Below are 22,564 nucleotides of genomic sequence, written 5' to 3' on the forward strand. Positions count from 1 at the left end.
ATATATAGTTCTTAGTATAGCCCTGGTTCATAGTAAAAACTCAACAACTGTTAAAATTACTCTCCATATGCAGTAAGCCTACTAGAAATGAAGTGTTGTCGATCACAAATGATAATTTTTATTGTAAAATTATACCAGTAAGTTTGCACTGGTGTTACTGTATATGAAGGACAGTGCCTTTGTCAAGCCTATTGACGTATAAGTGGAGAGTCTTTGATCTTGAGAACTGTTTGGAGGTACTACCTGGAGAACAGAGCTATTGATTCATATACTCCCACCAATGAAATCGCAGTCCCAACCAAAAGATGCAGCTTTATGATTTGTGCATGTGATGCAGGGGGGACATCTGCCCAGTGACCCTGATGAGCTAAATCACCTTGGTGACCAATGCAATGGCAGATTAAGTCACTCAGCAAATATTTCCTGGAAGATTATAATGTTCTAGGCACCGTACCAGATGCTGAGCCTTAAGAAGAAAAAGATATGCTCCTTCCTCTCCAGTAGTACATAGTTTATGAGATATTGCAGTGTATCATCGTTGCATTTGCATGTAATACATAGTATTTCTCAATTTTTTGTTAAATGGCTAGAAAACTGGAAAAGTCTGTTTTATGGACAGGTTATATATGGCTATTCCTTCTGAATCAGCGATAAAACAAAGATATTAAACAATAAATGCACCTAGCTGTCTTTCCTCCTTCTGTCCCCAAAAGCAAACATTTTTGTTTGGAACTTTGAAAACGTTGCTCCATTTTCTTCTAGCATCCAGGCCTCCTGATAATAAGTGGGATGCAACGAATGAATGAAGGACCCCACTACGGTGAGATAAAAGCTACCTCACCTCCTCCCCGGTCTGTACCTTCCTCTGCTTGCTCTTCAGCACTGAGGACTATCAGGGCTGGGAAGCAGACAGCCGCTTCAGAAGAAAGGGATATGAAAGCCTTTTCGACCATTTGCCTAGTTCTAATAGCTTTGGAAAGGTACAAAGTTGAAATTGCTGATTCCAACATTTCTTTTTCGCCTTATTTCTGGATTTCAAAATAATGCATCTGTTTTACATATGCAATACAGTGAAGAAGTTAAGAGCACTGTATAAATGTAAGACACAATTATGTATGCAGGTAGTCCCATTAACCTTGGTGATTGAGAGTTGGTTGTACATTTCAGGTTTAATTAGTTTTGATAGAACAGTGGCTCACACTTTTCTAATGGGTAGGGCCGGATAAGGACATAGAAAACGTGCTTTTGGTAGATTTTATTTTTCAGTCATCATATCAGGGTAAAGCTTGAAGTCCCTCCAAAGCCCGAAAGGGTGGCAAGAATGCTGATTTTTCATCAACAAGTAAGAATAGGCAAATGGTCCTAAACTTTTGAATTTTCTTGCTTCAAATCATAGATGATAAGAATATAATTTCTCCAGAAAAATAACTTAGACTGAACTAGGAAGAAAGACTCCCTGGATAACCTAAAAATGAAGTTTTCTATTTATAGGTTGTTTTTAATGTTCTTTATAGCCCCAAGTGCTACCAGAAAATGAGTTGTTTTGCTTTAAAAGTAAGGAATCAATGCAATGCCTTATATTTGACAACCTGTCCTGTTGCGTTTGTTCCTCACTACAAATCTGTCCGTAGATATTATCATTGCCACTTTATAAATGGAAGAATGGAAGCAAAGCCATTAAGCGTCTTTCGCAAGGTCTTGGAAGTAGTCACCAAGAAGACGGTCTGGCTCAAGTCTCCTGACTCCAGTTTACTATTCCCCACAATACTGTTGGAAAACCACATGGGGAAGGGAAGACTCATTCCTAGTACTGTTGTTACACCACCAAGCTTCAGAAGTCAGGCAGATATTTTACATTATGGTTAAATTGGCCACATTTGCTCAGTGTGTACTATATCCCAGGCCCTTTGCTTTGCCCTGGGAGGATTCAGAGAACGTAAAAATCATGTTAGACTTTCCTGGCTCTTATAAGCTGGTGGGGATGGGAGACACACACATACAATTGGGGCTATAATACAAGGGCTGGGGTACAATGCACTAAGAGATAGGAAGCTCTGTGGGAGCAGAGGAGGAGCAGTATCTGAAAACATTCCAGCAAAGGGATCACCTTTCATGCCGAGATGAACTTGGAATGAGCAGGATTTAACCGAGGAGAGATTGAGAAGAGGGAAGAGGGGAATAGGGTGTCGACCAAATTTTATCCACCTACTACTTTATCTATTCAAATTTTATCTACCATGGCAAGAAATTAGTAGATAATGTTTTTAAATTACTTTTAAATAGAAGTATTCGCCTATTAGTTATATAAGTAGAGGTCAATGCAGGAAGAACTACAATAGAAATGGCTAAAGTGGTTTCTGTGGGGAAAGGAACTGGGGGGATAGGAAGGATTGGGGTTGTGAGGTGGGGGAGGGCCTGTTGTGGCTCTTTGTAAACCCTTCAGTACTATTTGATTTTAAAGGCACAGGTATGAATTCCTTAGATGAATATTAATTGTCAGGTGGGCTTTAAAGAATGAGTAAGTTTTCTACAAGGAGAGGGAGGAGAGGGGGCATTCATAGCAGAGGACCCAACATTAACAGAGAGAGGAGGGAGAGCAGAGGGAGGAGCAGGTAACCCATGAGGATGACAGTGTGGAACACACCTCCAGGGATAGGGACACATGAGCTGGTGCTCGACTGCAGAGGGGCTTGGATAGAAGGACATGCACACACACTCACTCACGTGGTTGTTGGCAGGAAGGCAGTCAAGGGTGCTGGGCGAAGGGGTGATATGTTCAGCACTGAGCTCTATGTACAGCAGTGGTTCTCACCTTGGAGGTGACCTGCTTGTTGAAACAAAATTGCTGAGCCCCACCCCACAGCCAGAGTTCCTTCCTGAGTAGGTCCAGGGTCAGGGCCAAGGATTTCCATTTCTGATGAGTTCCAGGCAATGCTAATGCTGCTGGTCTGGGAACCACAACTTGGCAACTGCTAACAGAGTAATCTAGCAACAAGGAGAAGTTGAGACTAGAGTAGTGCAAGAATGGAGGTCAAGGGACTGTTCCACCAGGACAGAGCGGAAGGAATGGGGCCCTGATGGGGAGCTGGTGGGAGAGTACAGAATAGTGATCAAGAGAACAGACCAACTGCTTAAAGGACCGGGGACCGTAGAACCATTGTTCTGGGTCGTGTCAAATCAGAAACCACCACTAAATCCCCAGTGCCTGTGCCAGGTACACGAGAAGCACCTGAAATCCATTTTTTAAATGGCAATCCTGTCTAGAAATTAAGCTGTGAATTTTATCTGACTTTCCCTTCCTTCCCCATCAATAACCTCATTCTACTGCAATTTAGGTTACAAGAGCATCTTCCTGGGAGAGCATCCATATCCTCACCTAGTCAGCAAGTATATCTATCTGTATATGTAAAATCATACTAAAACTGATTTCCTTATTATTTCATTTTAGAACGTGCTTGGAGGTAAAGTGTTCAAAATAAATACAGAGTACAGGAAGCATACATCTCTACTGAGTGAGGCAAAAAATGATTAACTTCCCATACCATAGAAATACCCCATGAAAACCTAGAGGAATCCTTTATCCACCAACATTCCCTGAGAATCTACCATGTGACGAGCGCTGTGGATGTGCATGGATGTAAAGATGAATAAAACATGGACTCCGCTCACAGCAGTTCAACATCTAGCAGTCTTTGTCCTGAGCTCTGAAATCTGCCTAAGGAGTGGGTTTTCTTTGTAATAGAAATTCTAAAGCAAGGACAGAAGAAGACAGTTACCTTTTCTAAATTGACCACCTCTGTTGTCTCCACTGAGGAGAACACTTGGTTCTGGGTTATTTCACTGAGCTCAGTCAGGTTTTGCTGACACACACAGACAGTCGGGGAAGCATCCAGCCCCTGTTTACTCCCTGGTCTTAAGTCTAGTGAGCGTTTTATCACTTACACCTTTCAGTGCCCAAAGAGAGTGCCTCTTGGGGTTTTGAAAATACCATTTCCTTTGCTACCTCCCCAAATAACAGGGTCACTTCGGGACCAGTGAGTGGTTGGCACTGGGACATGTTTCCCAGAAGTACTAACAGTTCTGGAGAGGAGCAAGTGTTTTCACAGCTGCAGCTCTGGGTGCTGAACTTTCTACTGTCAGTGAGAATCATGTCCCACTGAAACTATAGAAGTGCAACTGACCCTCAAAGGGATAAGGTGACAGGGAGTGGTGTTTACTCCAGTCAGAGAGCAACTAAAAATGATTTCTGCAGCTGGGAAAAACAAAGACAAGGGCTGAAGGTCAACTTCCTCTTTGATTTTGGCTAATCAGCAGCCCAAGTGGCCTTTCTCAAATGTTTCGGGTCTGCTGACTCTTCCAGCTCTATAAAAGACCCCACACATTTCACCAAACTAGACTCCTGGGCACTGGAGGGAAACGAAAGGAAAAATGTCCCATCTCATTAGAATTAATGAAGTCATCCATGGCACCCAGCTCTCCCTGCCCTGTCCTCAACCTCATCCATCTCCAAATGTTAGGAATTTTATTTGTTAAATGCTGCTCACTTCCATCCTCATCATTCCACCTTGGCCACACCAGCATATTCCATGCTGATGTCATTTCTCTCGTGGATCACTGCAGTAACCTTCTCACTGGCTTCTCACATCCTAATTATCCCCCTCCAAACCATTCTTCAAATTAATTCACAGTAACTCATTCATTCATAGTATTAGTTCCCAGTAATTCACTCACAGTAATCGTTTGACACTCAATTGATACTACTAAAATCAGAATACCCTACACGTACACATAAAACCTAACTTAAAATTTTCCCCTGGCTCCTCATTGCTCCAAGGACTTAACTAGCTGATTTGGCCCGGAGAGCTCTGCATAATCTGTGTCCCCTGTGCTTTGTCCTCTTCTTGGTGCATCACATTCCTCCCTCCTCATTATCTGCCCCCATCACCCAGATTCCCATGCCTTGAACACTCCTCCCTCCCTGCTTTGCTGAGTTGTCTCCTCAGCTTTTAGTCTTCACTCATATCAGCTCCTGAGAGACACTTGAGGAAGAACTTCTCCTCCCTGGTTAGGCCAAATCCCCATGTTTTGAACTCCCTGCACACCGTCAACCATCTCATGGACCCCTCATAGAATGTATCACAGGACATTTACAGGATCTCGTGTGATTGCTTAATTTCTGCTTGGTCTCCTCACTGGACTGTAAGATCCATGAAGGCAGGAACTCTACCTCCTTTTGCTTTTCATTGTATTCCAAAGCCTAGCACAGTTTCTGGCACTTGCTAGGTACTAAATAAATTTATTCATTCCAAAGGAAGGAATGAAGGAAGGAGGGATGGCAAAGAGTTACTACTAAAATAAGAAAGAGGAGGTCTAGCATACTAAATGAATGATATCAATAGGTAACTCATACTGGACTGCCAATGTTAGGTAAAGTCCTAAGATATATTTATAACTTATTCTTCATGGGAACCCTATGAGGTAGTTATTGTTATTATCCTCACTTCAAAGGTGAGGAAACTGAGCTGCATAGAGATAACTACCCCAAATCACAAGCTGGCAAATGTAATACACCTCACAACTGTGGAGATACTATGATCACACATACCGCAAGAAGCCAGTCTGACCTGGGAACCATTTTGTTCAACTCCTTTTCTGAGTTTTAGCAACTACTGCTTTTAGGGATCAGGGATTCACCACTTTGGAATTGAATTTTGAAAGTGAAAAACTCTGTCCTCTTTACAGATGTGTCAGCCTCCTCCATAGATGAAGATCAGAGAAGCTCTTCCCAGGGTTTCAGCTGCTTCTGTCGCTCTTCAGCATGAAATTTTTCTACATGAACATAAGGATGGACCGATTAAAATGAGCACAGTGTAAAGCAATAGCCCCATCACCTCAGTTTTGACTGTATTGTGTTAACGTGAGCAGAACAGAAATTGCAGATACTAAATGACTGGAGGACAGAAAGAGAGAAAGAGAGAGTTCAGAGTATGGGAAGAAGAAGGGAAGAGCCATTTCCTAGGAAGAAAGATTGAATAGAGACATAATTGTTTAGAAAAGAGAAGAAGGAATGTGCTGCCCTCCCAGTATCTACAGGAAGCCATGAGCTGTGCACGCCACTGTCAATCAGTGTGTTTAGGGCCTAACCTGGAATAGAAACCCTCATGTTTAGACAAGACAGAGGCTTCTGGGGAAGGGAGGAAGGGAGGAAGGCCACTACAAGGAAGGAACAAATCACTTGTTTGGAAATGGAACTCTAGATGGAGTAATTCCCTCTATTTGAATTTTTTGTGAAGACTGATAGTCATTTCACTGCATTAGTAACTACTGGAAAGATGACCAGTAGGAATACCTTAGCTCTGTGATAGGAAATAGAATTGAGTGATCCACCACCAACAAAATGGAACCTGACTCCATGTGTGGGATCTACGTAAAGAGGGGGAGGCAGAAGATGAAGAGGAGGAGGAGGGAGAGGAGTTGTGGTACGAAGAACTTGGAAAAGTTGTCAAAACCATGGAGTGTACCGTAGAATGAGACACAGGCACAAGCTCTGGGGTCCACCTGCTGGGGTTTGAATCCAGGCTCCATCATCCGCTAATTGCAGCCTCCCTGACTTCAGATTTCCCATATTTAAAATTGGAATTATAATCCTATCTAGCTCATAAGAATTTTTTTAAGGATTAAAGAAACTAATGCTTGTTAACTTCATAGCACGTAGTAAATGCTCAATAAATATTAGTGCTACTGCTGCTGGAGATGATGTTCTGTCACCTGAGAGCGTAAACCTCAAGTACCAGCTATGCTGAGTCATGTTGGAATCCACCAGGAATAACCAGGAATAATGCTTACTGGACTCTCTTCTGGGGGAGCACATCACCTAACAGTGAGCTTTATCCCTCCAGTGCAGAAACCCCAGGTAAGATGCCATCTTCCAGAACTTGTCCATTCTAGGCTTGTTCTAGGAAATCATTCTCTTCTCTCCCCTTTAGCTTCCATTCTCCATCCTTTTTCTCTTCACTTACTTTTCTACTTTGTGCTCTATTTTCCAGTCCTTTGAAACCTCTGCTCCTCTCCCCAAGTGAGGATCCTGTCGAGACAGACTAAGCGGATCTGTTTCCTCTCTGCTTTGAACACTGGGGCCAAGAGGGAAAGTGTTTCCTTTGGGTGGGTGCCGAGTAACGTCGGGGAGTCGGGGGAGAGTTTTTAATGACACGGAAAGTAAGAAAATATTTATGTTTCATTTTAATTGAACTTGTCTTAAGCCCACTACATTTTACTAGGTGAGCAAAAAGGAACACTAGAGCACTGGGAATGAAAAGACACACAGCTCTGGTTCTGTGCACAGCGGTGGAAAAAGCAAATGAGGCAAAGAGGAGTCTAGAAGAGACATCTTATGGGAAGAGTTGCCCCACCAAAAACCTGAGCTCAGTAGCACTGCCTTTCTCTCCTCGTTCCCAGGATTAGTGTGGATTCTGTCTGATGGGCCCATGACATTGGCAAGATAATGCACAAGTTCGTTACTTTGAATACATTTCTATCTGTTGGGTCCACTGCAGTACCTTGAGGAGCAAGTTTATAGAGTGTCACACCCCAGTTATACCTAGAAAAGTGAGTGTTGTGACACGAGAAGACTTACCTTGTTAGGTGACTCTAGAAAAGTTAGTACTGTCACTGTTTACTAAGAATCTACTGTGTGCTGGGTACCGTGCTAACTACTTTCTGCCCATGATCTCATTTAAACCTCCCAGCAGCTCTGCAAATTAGGTATTATTAAATCTGTTTTACATACGAGTGACATCACGCAATCTACTTGGGTCACAGAGCTGACGAGTAGTAGTAGGAAGAGTTGGGATTTTAACCCAGGATGGTAAGACACCTACTCTGCGCTCACATTGCAACAGCCCCACCCATCATCTACCTCTAACAATACCTGGAAAGACTCATTATCATAAGATTTATGAAAATAACAAACAGAGCAGCGGAGAAGGAGAACTCTGTGAGTGTGTAATATGATTAAATGACATATAGAGGGACTAAGATAGAAACATCCAGTTCCTCTCTCTGCTCCACTAGAAGGCTTCTGTTCATTGTTAAGCTTCTCTTCTTCCCGGGTTATCCAGCTTCTCCTAATCCATTTCTGTGGACACCAACCTTTACATCCCAGCTGTGCCTCTGTTTTGTCATCTGTACAAGCATCCTGAACTCAGAGGGTTATCAGGATTAAGAGAATTAATGCATTTAAAACACTTGGAAGAATGCCTGGCATATTATTGGTATTTTGACAATGTTACCTATTAGCATCATGCCACCTCCTTGAATAGGACTCATATTCCTATGTGAAGAACTGACTTGAGTCCATATTGATGAACTTGCTTGAAAATAGGACATTATCCTGATATTGCCAAGGAGACTCTGTGTCTCTCCAGCGCATCTATAAAATGCTCTTACCTGATCCGCTTATGAACGCCCGGAAAAGGCTCCCTCTCTGTCCACAGCCCCTTCTAGCTCCTTTGCATCCTCGGAGGAGAGTCAGGGTGTGTGTTCTACTCCCTTGGCCACACTGAGATGGGGAGGATGTTTTCAGGGCTGATAGTAACAAAAATCACCTCCTGTTTGTGGTCCAAGCTACAAATGGATTTTTTTTTCTTTTTTCTTTCTTTTTGAATGTAGCAACTCAGGAATGCTTCTTAATGTTAAGCTTAAGTAGGCCTTGGACACTTAGACAAAGACAACAATCATGGCCAAATTGGTCTGCCTTTTCCATGCATCTTCAAAAATGATTTTCTGTCTAGCGTGGAGCATCCTGACTCACGGAGAGTCAGTATCTCAATGTCATGCTTCTTCCAGGTGTCCATGAAGGCTCAGACTCTTCACACTGGAGAGTCCTAGGCTCTTCACAGAGTCTAGGAAATCACCCAGCACAATGCTCCCATTCTACAGGTGGGGAAACTGAGTCCCAGGCAGGTTAAGTCAGTGCCCGAATAATATTTTTCCTCTGATATTTTGTCCTATCAAATTTATCTTTCTCAAATTATAAAGATCTCCCACCCTCTCCAATAAAGATATTGCTAAATTTTCTAGGTGAAATTCCTCAGACAGTTCATCACTTGTCTTGATAACATGTGGAGGGTGGGAAGGGGTTTCCATTTTGATATTTTTGAATTTTTTCTCTTTTCACCTAATTTTTAACCCCACTGTTCCCCACGGGACAATCTGGTTTTATAGGTCAAAAATATTAAATATTGGCAATTTTGTATGTTTCAACCTAATACCTAAAAGTCAAATACAGGGGCCAGCCCTGTGGCATAGTGGTTGAGTTCAGTGCACTCTGCTTCAGCGGCCTGGGTTTGCAGGTTCGAATCCTGGGCACAGACCTACACCACTCATCAACCATGCTGTTGGTTCCTCCACATATAAAGTGGAGGAAGATTGGCACAGATGTTAGTTCAGGACCAATCTTCCTCAGGAAAAAAAAAAGTCAAATACAGTCTCTATTTCTAGGTTTAGGTAGTCAACGATACTGTGAATTTTATTTCTTGCTTCTTTATTTTCTTGGCATACAATATACTTTAAAGTAAATGTTACCAAGCCAAAAGATTTACTGTGTAAATAGCAGTAAATCGTATACAGATATGAGTTAATGGTTTATTAATATGCGTCTTGAATTTCAGTCTCTCACAACACATCTAGAGCACCAGTTTTGGGGTCCCCAGCACTTCCCTGCCTTGTCTGACATGGACACAGTAAGGCACTAGGGGGAGGAATCAATCTACTAAAGAAGTTCGAACCTGTTTGTGACTAAGCAGAGAACTGCAAATTAAATTTGTAGCAATATGGAGTTGATTGTTGTGCCTAGCAATGACACTGCCAGCAGCCCAGGCTTGGGCAGAGGTCAGAGTTGTAGTGGGCCCTGACAAATGTCCCCTCTCTCCTGATGGGGACCAGCTGGCCCTTCACACGTAAACAAGGAACAGGGAGCTCCGAGTTTGCGATGTCAGCGTGTTAGTGACAGTGCCAGGGAAGGCGGAGAGTCAGGGAATGTGGCTACTGAGCCTACATTTGTTCCCTCAGAGAAAGTGAGTGACTCAAACCACTATCAATCACTCACAAGGGCAGAAAGTTACAGGCAAATCGCAGGCCTCATCAGACATTTCTTGTGCCGATACACCCGTAAGACAACCGACGGGGAGGACTCCCACAGAGTGGTAAAAGTTTATGAGTGAAGTGATTAAAAGCGGCTTTGAATCCAGCTTTTAAAAGTGTGAACAAAGCAGTAACTCAGTAGCAGTTTCCCCAGGACCCCACAGCCAACTATTTCAATCCAGTGAGGGCACACGGAGGGGCAAAGCCTGCCTAGGAGAGGGGACGGCAGTGCCACCAAGCCAGGGGCTCAGGCTGCGTTGGTTAGAGCCTCCTTTGTGTCACCTTGAGCAAATGACCCCACTGAGACTCAGTTTCCTCAGCTGCAAAATGGGAGACACCTAAGTCAGTGTTGTGGTGAGAATCAGCGGTGCCTGGTCGTTAGTGTCCTCCAAGCTTACAGAACAGGGCTGGGCATGCAGCAGGAGGTCAGTAAACAAGAAGCAGAATGAACACTTATTTAGCGCTTGCTCTGTGCCAGGCATTGTTTGAAGAACTTTAAGTGTACCATTTATTTAATTTTCTCAATAACACAAAGGCAAGCGCTAATATTATCTGTGTTTTATAAGTGCGAAAACTGAGGCATAGTTGTAAGTTCCCACATCTAGCAAGGGAAGGAGTTGGGCCTCCAACCCAGGCTCTCAATGCATCCCAAAACCCATGCTCTTCACCAATAAGTGGTGACTACCCTTTGTCCTGAGAATGGCCCAGCGAAGACAAGATGACCTTAGAGTCCCTCCTTCCCCTCCCTCCAACTCTCTCCACCCTAGGAACCCCCTCTCCGTGCCCTCACAGGTGGCCTCAGGTCTTTTAGGAGCTCCTAGCCCTGCAGGGATTGCTGAGGCCGAGCTAAACTGTTCTGGGTGGAGGGGACACCATTTGAGAGACTTCAAGCTTTGCTCTGGGAGCTGAGCCTAACCTTCATTTTGCAACTGATTTACTCTACCCGAAGTCAGCTTTGGCTACCTTCTACGAGAACTGGATGGACTCAGGAAATCCTCAGCTGGCCAACCAGAAAATTAAATAAGAAAGTCGTCAGGCCCCGAAGCCTAATTTTCAGATGCCAAGCAATTTAGAACAATGAGTCACTCTTTCAAAATAGAAATAGTCATCATCCAGTGTTTAAGTTCTTGCAGCATAACATAGTGTACTGGCTAAAAACAGCCTAAAAGCTTGTGTTTTGGGCCTAGCTCTTGCTGTGTGACCCTGAGCACATTTTTTAACTCTCTGTGCTTCAGTTGCCTCATCTATCACATGGGAAAAATAATAGGCTCTACCTTAGAACTTGTTGTAAGGATTAAGCATCTGTATGTAAATACTTTAGAATTCGCCTGGCACATCATAAAAGCTACATAAATATTAGTTTTTATTATTGTTAATTTGTTCTACTATGTTTCAGTACAGGTAAACAGACTTTGCAGTAGTGTCTTTAAAGAATAACTTTGCTGATGCTTTATCCCTTTTGAAAATGGCTTCTCTATTTTTACCATCCCACTACCCACCATCACCCATCCCCTATAAACCCCCTCCTCACTATCTCCTCTTTTCCTTAAAAGCAAAGGAAATTACATTGAAAAGCCTTGTGGAATTACAACACTCAACATGCTCATAAAAGTCAGGAAATGCAAAAGTTAGAATTCTCTGAAGACGTTAACTCAGAATCGTGGCTTTGACATAATATTTCAGAGGGCGCAGTGGAGCTTCCTGAAGTTTCTGGTGGTGAGCTTTGAGGCCTTCACTAACGGCCCCCTCCTCACCAGCTGCTTCTGTCTTGCAGAAGTCCCCCTACAGACATCAGCTGGCCTCTGGACTTGCCATTTCAAAGGAATACCACCCTTGCCCCCAGACTCAACCACCTCACAGGGTAGTGGTTCTCAGACTCGAGTCAGCATCAGATTCCCCCGGAGGGCTTGTGAAAACACAGCTCGCTGGGCCTTGCTCCCAGAGCTTCTGATTCACTGGATCTGGGGTGGGGCCTGAGAATTTGTATTTCCAACAAGGGCCTGGTGATGCTGATGCTGCTGGTCGGGACCACACTTCGAGAACCACTGCCATGGGCATTTCTCTCCATATCAACCCCTGTCCTTGCCCTCAACCCCCATAGACCCCTACCAGCCGCATCAAAAATGGAATGAAAAATTCTGTCCATGGATGTACATTACTGCTCAATTTTTTGAGAAATGGAAAACAAATTCTGTTCAAAGCCCAACACAGCCTTGACAAAACAAGACTCACTTTGTTTCAGCTGCTTCACTCATTCCACCACCCACCTTTATCCTTCCAGTCAGTTCCCGCCTCTGTTGTTGCACAGATGGTCAGGATTGTGTGTCTGTTTGTACACCGCCAGCCCTGCTTGTTTACATGCACACATTTGTGTGTCTCCTTCTCCCCCATTAAACTATAAAGTCCTTGAATGTCTTTCTCTCTAAGGCTCCACAGCACCTGATGCGGAACACAGTGGGTGCGTAATCCATGCGCTTGACTGATAAATGTTAACTATTTTCTTGAACCTGGAAAGCAGAGTGAGGAAACAGATATTGCCGTGAGAACTTTAAACTTTGAATCAGGGACCAAAGTGTGTTTATCTTTGCAGCATTAATGTAGCCAAAAGATGACTTTCCACTCACATATAAATATGCGATACGTTGCCAATGAGCATTTTAAATGCTTTGATGCCATCCTCAGAATGGCACAGAAATACCATCTGTGCATCTTCTTCTCACATAGTTATCAAAAGTGAGTAATTTAACATAGGAGAGTTTGTTGCATCCTTACAGGGAATTGCAAGAGAGATACCAAGTTCTAGAAACATTAGTGTAACTGTAATCAACTTTTATTTTATGGGAACTTCATGTATGTCCACCAACTACATCCCAATTTTTTCAGAATTAAATAAAAGAATGGTTAGCCTTGAATGGTTTCTGAGAGTTAATAATTAACCCGGAAGTTATTATTATTATGTACTGATTTACAAATCACATGAACTTGAATCATCAAAGGATGAGATCATTATTGTTTTATCTATTGAACAGCCAAGAGTTGAACTGCACCAAGTTCAGGACACAGTATATTATCAGTCTTTCCCAAGCAAGCAAAGCTGCGAGGGAGCCAATCAGAAGGCAGAGTTTCTGTCTCAATGTCCTCTGAGGTCTAGAATGTACATTCACCATAATGACATTGGAGGTCAAATATTTACCCAATTCTGTTGAAAGAAGTCAGCGTTATACCTAGTTCCAGTTGACGTGACAACGTGTGGCCTTTTAAGATTTTTTTTAAAGGGCTTAATGCTACATCTAACCTTCTTCTGATCCTATTCTCTTCCAATCATTAAGTTAAGGAGAATTTTGCTGGTGCATTCTGAACACGTGGTTTCTTTCCGTTTAAATCTTTCTAAAGTTCAACCAGGGACCAATAATGAGTTTTAACTGAGAACTAAGTGTAGACTGTTTCTGAATTTTTAAAAAAGTGATTTCATGCTATTGTTACTTTCACCATAAAACATAGTGACACGCGGGTTGATTTCTTTCCTTGGTCTTAGTCCCACTGGTACTTTCCTCCGCCCAAGTCAGGTCTTGGTTTATAAAAGAAGCTGCACCATGCACTTGACCTAGCCTTTTCTTACACATACCACGGAATTACAGGCAGCACACTTCTCTCCCTTGCAATTAGTTAATCTTTTCCCCCAAAGAAACTAGGACAATAGAGGCCAAAGGATATTCTTTTGTCTTTATAGGTGAAACTCATAGTTGCCATATCATATACAGATTTCAATCCAGACTCTTTTTTTTTTGTTTCATTTTTTCAACTGAGATATAATTGACATATTACGTACATTTAAGGAGTACAAAGTGTTGATGTGATATATTACAATATGATTACCACTGCAGCATTAATGCACACCTCTATCACATCACATAATTATCATTTCTTTTTTGTCATGGGAACAATTAAGTTCTAGTCTCTTAGCAACTTTGAAGTTTGTAATCCAACGTTGTTGACTATAATCACTACACTGTACATGAGGTTTCTAGAACTTATTCATCTACTAATTGTAAGTTTGTACCCTTAAACAACTTCTCAATTCCCTGGTAACCAACATTCTACTCTCTGTCTTTACGAGTTCAACTTTTTTAGATTCCACTTATAAGTGATATCATATAGTATTTGTCTTTCTCTGTTCAAGTCAGTCAGACTCTTAGCTCATTGGGATGGCTTTAAAACCAAAAAGGCAGGTGTTTCACATTAAAATGTGCCAAGAACAGCTATGGTCAAGAAAATTGGGAAAATAATCCAGATCCTCCTCTGCTATTCCAGAAGCAAAGTTAAAACTGACTTCAAAGGAAACCAATGCTTGGATCAATTCCGAGGAGATGAGAATTCAATTCAGTTCAACCACTGCCGGAAACTGTGGAGAATATGAAAGTAATAGTCAACACAAGCCCAGTCTTTAAGAAGGTTGGAGAACATTAAAGGGATGATAAGAGAACAAAAGCATTTGTGGCAAAGTACTTTTACTCTTCCAGGATCTTGTTGTGGTTTGTTGTCTAAATTGTGTTGAGTTTCCAGTAAATAGATGCCTCCTAGACGTTGGAATTTAGTAAAAGATTATAATCAGTAGTGTAATTAAGCAACGTGTTTTCATTAATAAATACAGATTTTGAAAAGCCAGTTAATAGCCCTTTGCTGAAGAAATTCTTAATGAGAAACAAATATATTTTTAAATCTTTTTGTTTGTTTACTAAATTTAACTTTGTGGGGCAAAAAAAGAACCAGATCTTTAATGAAAACACCTGGAACTCAGCCCATTTTTTGCATTTTGCTTAAAGGAGAATTCAGGCAATGTAGCATTTCTGCAACTGGGCATTGGTTCATTTGCCACAAGGTAAGATTCATAGAGGGTTTAAGCTATTCACACACAAATTAATTGGGGTTGTTTTAGGCTGAATATTCCACAATTTTTTTTTTTTGCATGCCTCACGTTTGTCCTTGGTTTTTAGTCTTTTTTTACTCCGTTGTTGCCTACTACAAAATTAATTTCATCCCCATATAAAAGTCTTCTCAAGTACCCAAATATAAAATTTCATCCATCAGCAAACTTTCAGAATCTCTCTAGCTATAATAGTTCCACGTGTTTCTAAAGACATTTTCCTTTGAAATGTAATGCTGTTGTGAAAACATGCCTCAGAAACTGTTCAAATTCTATAGTGTTCTTCTCCAGTGCTCTGAGGGTACTATTCAGGGTGATGGATGTTACTTGGCCATATGGCGGAATACGCACAGGAGCTTTGGAATTGGTGGGTTCAAGCCCCATCTCCACTACTCAGTACCAGTGTGATCTATGAAATTTCACTCTGCTCTTCCAAACCTCAGTTTCCTCATCTGTAAAATAGGGATGTAATAAGAACCTCATGGGAATCACTGTAAAAATTTAAGAAGATAATGCATGTAAGCGACTTTGAAGAGTGTCAGCATACAGGAAACACTCAATAAATGTGACGTTGTTGATTGGCGTTAAGTTACTTCCTTCCTTTAAGAAAGGCTTCCTCTTATTGTAGTGATCATTTCGCAATGTAAACAAATATTGAATGATTGTGGTGTACTCCTGAAACTAATAGAATGTTATATGTCAGTTAAACTTCAGTAAAAAGTAAATAACTAAAACATCAATGGTAATTTTGTCTATTAAAAAAAAGTCCTCTTTTCACATCAGTTTAAAAATATAGCAACATTTCCCCCCAGAAATGGCTCATCCACATTACTCTGCTACAACACAGTGCCTAACACTTGTTCACCTACAAATTGATCTTCACTCATTCAAGGTATTTATACATATCCAGTCCACAGTATTTATTGAGTGCTTACTTCATATTGGACGTGGCACCTAGGAAAGAAGGTAAGTCTTCCTAGTAAGATGATAATGCCATCCCTACTTTTCAGGAGCTCACAATTTCATGGAAAAAGGTGGATAATTTTTTTAAATTACAATTCAGTGTAAAAGAATTAAGGAAATGGCTGACAGAGGAATCTTTTTGAAAGAGGACATCTTGAAGGATGAATAGGAGTTTGTCAGGAAGAAAGGATGGAGGCTGGGGGAGAAGGAGACTCCATGCAAAAGTCTTGGGAAAGCCAGGTTATTAATCAGAAGTTGCCTAACGATGACAAAATCAGACAAAAGAGAGAAAATAAATGGCAAGGGGAGCATTCTTGCACCTAAGGATTGAGGGGGGCTCTGAACTGTCTCTAGCTGTCCACAGAGAACAGCTCTCACAGACCAGATTATGTCTGTTATCCACGTCTCACACCTCTCTGCTTGGAAAGCAACAAGCCTTGCCTCTATGACGCTGTTTTCTATACTGGCCACCTATACTTTCATGAGATATTGTTTCTTTTCTTTCAAATTTATACTCTTTATTTACTAAATGGCTTGCTTATAAATGTAAACGATAAAATCCAGGTGACTTTAGGAAAGAAACAAAAACAAAAAAAATGCTCCTCTAATGTCAGTTCTTTTAACATACCTGCTTTAACTCTGTATTCTGTCCTTGTAACCACCCAGAGGGGCACGTCCATCTTCTGATAAGAGCTGTCGAGTGCTCATACTCGTTACACACCAGTCACTTTCCCTCACCTCAGGCGATCCTCCCACCAGCCTTATGAAGAGGAGGTGTGACTCTTTTCCACATTGTATACAGATGCACATACACAGATCCATGATGCACAAACAGAAGCTTGGGGAAATCATTTGCCCAAGGCCACACACCTGCTCTTGACAAGGTGTAGACTTGACCACAGGTCATCTGACTTCATAGCTGAAACACTCCACCACCCAGAGCAGTGGCTCCCAGTCCCAGGTCTTGAACTGGGGCCTGGCAGTAAGGACAAGTTCACCATCTGTTGTAAAATGAAAACATAAAATCCAAAAAGCCAACGTAGTGACATTTACATAGAGATAGCTTTATTAAAGCATAGTTCTTTATTGGGATTATGTCTTACAGTTTTTTGATATCATATTGTCGTTTATTTTAAGGAATGATGAAATTGAAGACGGTAGATGCTTTCTTCAAAATGCCCTACTTACAAAGCAAAAAAGCCAAAAAGCTGGCATCTGATGTCAGTTTTTTAATTTACAAAACTTGTTTTCTTTCCCAGAAATTCAAATCTAAAATTTACTACTGGGTGAGCAAATATCTTCCTCCCTGTAAGGCACATGTTTATCTTCTGTTGTTCACATGACTAGCCATTGTCATCTTGAACTTTCAATTTTTCATTGCCTGAGTTTTAAGTGCTGCCACCTCTCTTCCCCAAACATGGACCATTTCTTAAATGCATTTATATTTACAGGAGGAGAGTAAGTGAACAGATAATATAGTAGCTTTCTTCTGCTGTGGTTTCCACAAGAGTGAAAAGTCCAGCCTGTTCTTATCATAACTGGCTGGAAACATTCCACACTGGCGATGTCAAGTCATAACAATGTGGAAAAAAAAAGCCCACTTTGCTCTCAGAGCTACACAGTTCTTCTATAGAGAAGACATTCTTAAAAGCTGTTTGCAATATCCTACATTAATTTCGTCTGGCAAGGCATCTCATACAAAGGGGTCTTATAGATGGATTAAATGTGGTTGGGTGCAGAAGTACAGTAAGCCCTCTGTCACATGCTCTTGAGGGTGGACGCCACAAACAGGGGCTTCCTTCATAAGGGTTCCTTGCAAATAGCTGACTTGAAGTTTTGTGACCAGTAATAACCTCCTTAAAAATAAACCACTTATACCATCTGCTTAACAGTGCCCTACAAATTATACCAGGAATGCATGGCTTTTCTACCCTGGCAAATGTCTTCCAAGTTGACAAAAGGATAAACAGAGGGAGGAGGCAAGGTTTGGGCAGTGCTCACTCCTTCAATGCCTTCCCTGCGCACCACGATTGTTTGGCCTCTGCCTACGCTCAGCGTCTTTCTGGGCAGGAATAAGTTTGGGACGGGGAAGAGCAGAACCCACCTCTGCATTTCTAAGACCAGACAAATCAAAGTCGGACGAGGCTAGGTTAGAACGAGCAGGCTGAGGAGCTCGAATGAGCCCTCAGACCTGGAGTGGCCCAGGAGGGTGTCAGTTGTCATCCGGGCTTTGATTGCTGAGCCAACTGACACACAGATGCAAGAGTGGAAAAGTGATCAAAATATTATTTTAAATATCTGACAAATATGTATTAGAAATAACTACTTGGACTGGAGACCAATAAGGTTTTTATGTTTTCCCTCAAAGTGTAGATGTAGGTAAATCCGTACAGGGAGAGCGAGATTTGCAGAGCAATAGTTATCCAACCCAACTCACATCCATTGAGACGCGGCGTCACTTAGATCCTGCTGAGAACATGAGAGAACCCGGCCACATCTGAGCAGAAACAGCTAACTCAGCCTGCTGAGCAATGAGGACTGTGGGAGGGACTTCTAGCACTTCACATTTTCCCTCTCAGTGGGGAGAGCCCAAAAGAGGGTGAGAAGAGACGTCATTTCTACCCAATGCCCCTCAGAGAGGAAAGCTTCTTGGAAAGGGTAAGGTAGGCATGTGGAGAAGCAGACAAGCAAGAAATGGCAGCATGAGGAGCCCAGAGATCTCCCCAGCAAGATCATAGTTTCTGTAGAGCAACAACTTCAAAATCCCTCCAAACTCAAAAAACTTGCTTAGACCACCTTTCTGATGGTAAGAGAACCAATTTGGTCCAACACTTATTCTAAAGTGCTGTGCCTTGAGTCACAGAGTTACATAGTTTTATTTGGCTTTTCTGTAGTTGAGTAATGCAAGCAATAGCCAAGCTAATAAATAAAACTTAATTGAGCCTTTCTCTAATGAAGCCAAAAGTGACAACGACAGTGGAATGACAACATTTTCGAAAAGAAAACTCTCTGTTCAGGAAATAAGAAAATTAAAATATAAGGAAAAATACTTGCACTTACACTAAATAAACCGTGTTATGTTGGGCGTCATCCAAGCCAAGATTTTTCTCCAGGAAAGTGCAAACAAGCTCATATGGAATTACAGCCTTCATTCCTCACCCAGTGAGCAGTCTCCCAGGAAGTCCGTCTCCACTCTGTCCTGAAGCACCAGAAGCAGAAGGATGTCCCACTGCTGGCTCCAGCTGGCTGTGTGCTCTCTGAGATTAGAGTTTCAGAGGAGAGCATTACAGTCTCGTGTGTGTGTGTGTGTGTGTGTGTGTGTGTGTGTTGGAAGGAGCCAGCAGCAGCATCCAGGTGCGCAGGGAGCATCCCAGGTCCTACCCCTGAAGGGTAGCACGAGCAGCATGTCCCCAGTCTGTGGACCAGCTTCTGGTCAGGTGAGCCGGTGGGCTGCTAGCCTGTCTTTAACACCCTCTCTTTCCTCTCAGGTCCTCTCAGCCCTTGCTCAGACAAGAGAGGGGAAAGCAGGCAGAGGTGACACAGGGCCAGGCAAGAGGTGTACTGTGCATAAAAGAAGGAAGACTGAATTCCAGCCACTCCCAAATCCCGCGTGATTTGTTGTTCTCCCTTTCAGAAGATTGTTCAAGGCAAAGCTGGGAGCTGACAGTTAGAAATATGATTGTCAGGATGTTGAGAAGAAGGTATGTAGTGGGAGTAAAGAACAGATGTGAGGCAGAGTCATCTGGATACTTGTCTCTGCTAAATCCCAGCTCAGACGCTTCGTTGTTGCACTTGGGCCTCAAATGGTGGCCTTTGGCTGACATTTTGGCACTTCTGGGCTTTCTCGACTGTATTACAGATATTTATGTTGGTAGTTGGGCCTCAATGTCTTCAAATGGTAAAAAAAAAAAAAAAGTCTCTTATTTCATCAAATTTGCAAACAATAACTGCAGAAAAACGCAAAAAGTCTAGAAGCCTAATTGAGTTTCCCTCAAACTTATCATGCTCTCCCCTTTTTCAGTTCTTTCTAGGTTCCCCGAACTGCCACCGTTTTTATTCTTTTCCTATAACGTATTCAGACACATTTTCCCTGGGACCTATGGTGAATACATCCCTTTTAAATCTAGAAATTAACTGCTCTTGAACATTTCTCAACGCAACATGCTTCCAATTCCAATTCCAATTCCAATATAATAAGCTCCTATTTTGAGCAAAGTATCCCATTTTGTGCTTTGGAAAATACAACATGCTAGTCCTGTGTATTTAGTTATCTATTGCTGCATAATAAATTGCTTCAAAACAGCAACTCAAAGCAATAAACGTTTCATAGTTTCTGTGGCTCAGGAATTGAGAAGCAGTTTAACTGGGTGGTTCTAGGTCAGGGTGCCTCACCAGGCTACAAATCAAGGTGTGGGCAGGAGCTGCATTCACTTTAAGTTTCACCTGTGGTGGGATCCACCGACAGGTTCACTCGCATGTGCCTTTCCACAGGGCTGCCTCCATGCTTCTCCATGTGGCCTCTCATCCTCCAATGCCTCCCTAGCAGGAGAGCCTGAGATAGCCTGGGCTTGTTTACATGGCGGCTGGGCTGGGGAGGGTGGGAGGAGAGGAAAGGGGATGTGGAGAGATGAAGAGAAGGGAGAAGAGGAAGAGAGAGTGAGGAAGGGGAGGGGAGGGAGGCTGAGAGACAAAGAGAGAGAGAAGGAGGGAGAAAGGACAAGCAAGAGAATGTGACCAAGGTGGGTGCCAGCCTTTTTATAACCTTATCTTGGAATTGGCATCCCATGACTACTGCCATAGAAGTAAGTCAATAAGACCAACCCACACTCAAGAGGAGGGGAAGATGCAGGCTGGGAATACCAACAGATGGGGAGCATCAGGGACCATTTTAGAGGCTGCCTACCACAGCCCAGCCAGGCTCCACATCTTGGACAAAGATTGGCATATACAGACACATCAGCTGCAAGGAAGTTCTGCAACAATGGTAGAAGGGAAATACTCCAAGATAGTAGGAAAAGGAGAACTTAATTTCATTTGGGAGATGCTGGGAAGGCTTCTTAAAGAAAGCAAAATTTCAACTATGTCTCAAATAGACCTCAAAAATGCATTTTATGCAGCCAGGACAGCTTGAGCAGGGGAGTTGGGGGGGAGCAGTGGCAGGTGCAGAGAATTTGCATTTCAGGCAATGCTGATGCCCTTGGTCCAGGGACCACACTTTGAGAAATGCTGGCTTGAGCAAAGGCTTGGAAGTAAAGTGTATTTGGAAAGTAACAAATAGATTTTTTTATTTGTCAATTTGGACTGATTCAATTAGTTTCAAGATCCTCTTAGAATCAGTGGAAATGAAAGGTATTAGTCTGTACTTAATGAATCCCCAAACTATCAACTTTTAGTGCTGCGAAGGATCCAGAGAATCTAAATCCATCACATTACGAATGAGGAAAGTGAGAGTAGGGGACGAGCTCAAACAGATGGTTAGTTTTCTTTAAAATCAGATGGATTTTGTGGTTCCCTCACTCAAGGGCTCCTGCAAGAAATATACTAGAGTCCTTTTCCTTTGGAGTCTGAGTGCTTTCTATTTGAAATAAGCTAATGAGTTTGTGATCGACTCTCCCAATGGAATATTCACTCTGTATAAAATGCCCCTACGTTGGTATGGAAGGGAGGCTGAAAGAATGCTCAGAACACCTCCGGGTCCATTATACACAATTCCTTGTGCAAATGCATCTGTGTAACTCCCGCCTGGCTTCTGCAAAATGAGAAGACTTCAACACACACACACACACACACACACACACACACTCACATCTCAGCCTTTGTTGTCCTTTTTCTATCACGAGGCTTCCAGCGTACAAATTTGGTTACCTGAACTTCTCTGCAAAACTTGGATTTAGAATGCTATCTTTTTAAAGTCTAAATAATTGGTAAAATCTAAGTGCAAACTGGGAGGATCCATCTTGACTCCTGCAACATGCTTTCTTTGGAAAGAGGGTAGTGAAACTATGCAGTTTATTCCTTGCAATGTGTGCACAAAACTAGCTTGGGGCCTTTGTTCTATTGTCTGCACTTTTGTCACCTTTTATTTGACTGTACTTGGGGAAACAGTATGAAGACATTTAAAAGAAGCCCAAGGGAATCTCATTTGCACATTCAAATACAAACGTTTTCAGCATTATTCCCCTCACCCTGGCTTCCCTTACTCTCTCTCTTCCCCCAATTTACCACCTTCCACCCCGCTCTGACATATATTCCTGCTCCAAAAGCAGAGACAAAGCTTCTGAAGGCAACTGAACTGTCAGCCCCTTTCCACTGTGGTTTCTGCGTAAACTTACTTAAGCCCAGGTGTCTCTTTAATTGTGGCTTTCTGAGAAGTCCTGGAGCTCACCACCCACACTTCCTCCCGAGGTGGGACCTGTCCCAAGCTGTAACCTCGAATAAGAAGATAAACTACAGACAGAGTTTAGCCAAAACCTCACTGCATCTTCTCCCACACTCAGACCTGGTTTCTGAGCATCCCTTTGACAACTGGTATGAGAA

At 42.4% G+C, this 22,564-nt stretch overlaps 1 protein-coding gene across 1 annotated transcript in view; it reads right to left on the bottom strand.

Annotated features, from left to right (window-relative positions):
• Positions 1–20,540, bottom strand: part of SPATA31D1 (SPATA31 subfamily D member 1) — a 38,318-nt gene extending 17,778 nt beyond the window's left edge. Inside the window, exon 1 of the mRNA XM_046663887.1 lies at positions 20,471–20,540. Coding sequence (XP_046519843.1) covers positions 20,471–20,540 — 70 coding nt within the window. The remainder of the gene's footprint in view (positions 1–20,470) is intronic.
• Positions 20,541–22,564: the final 2,024 nt, after the last annotated feature.

This window comes from Equus quagga, chromosome 6 (assembly GCF_021613505.1).
Source record: "Equus quagga isolate Etosha38 chromosome 6, UCLA_HA_Equagga_1.0, whole genome shotgun sequence".
Classification (NCBI taxonomy): domain Eukaryota; kingdom Metazoa; phylum Chordata; class Mammalia; order Perissodactyla; family Equidae; genus Equus; species Equus quagga.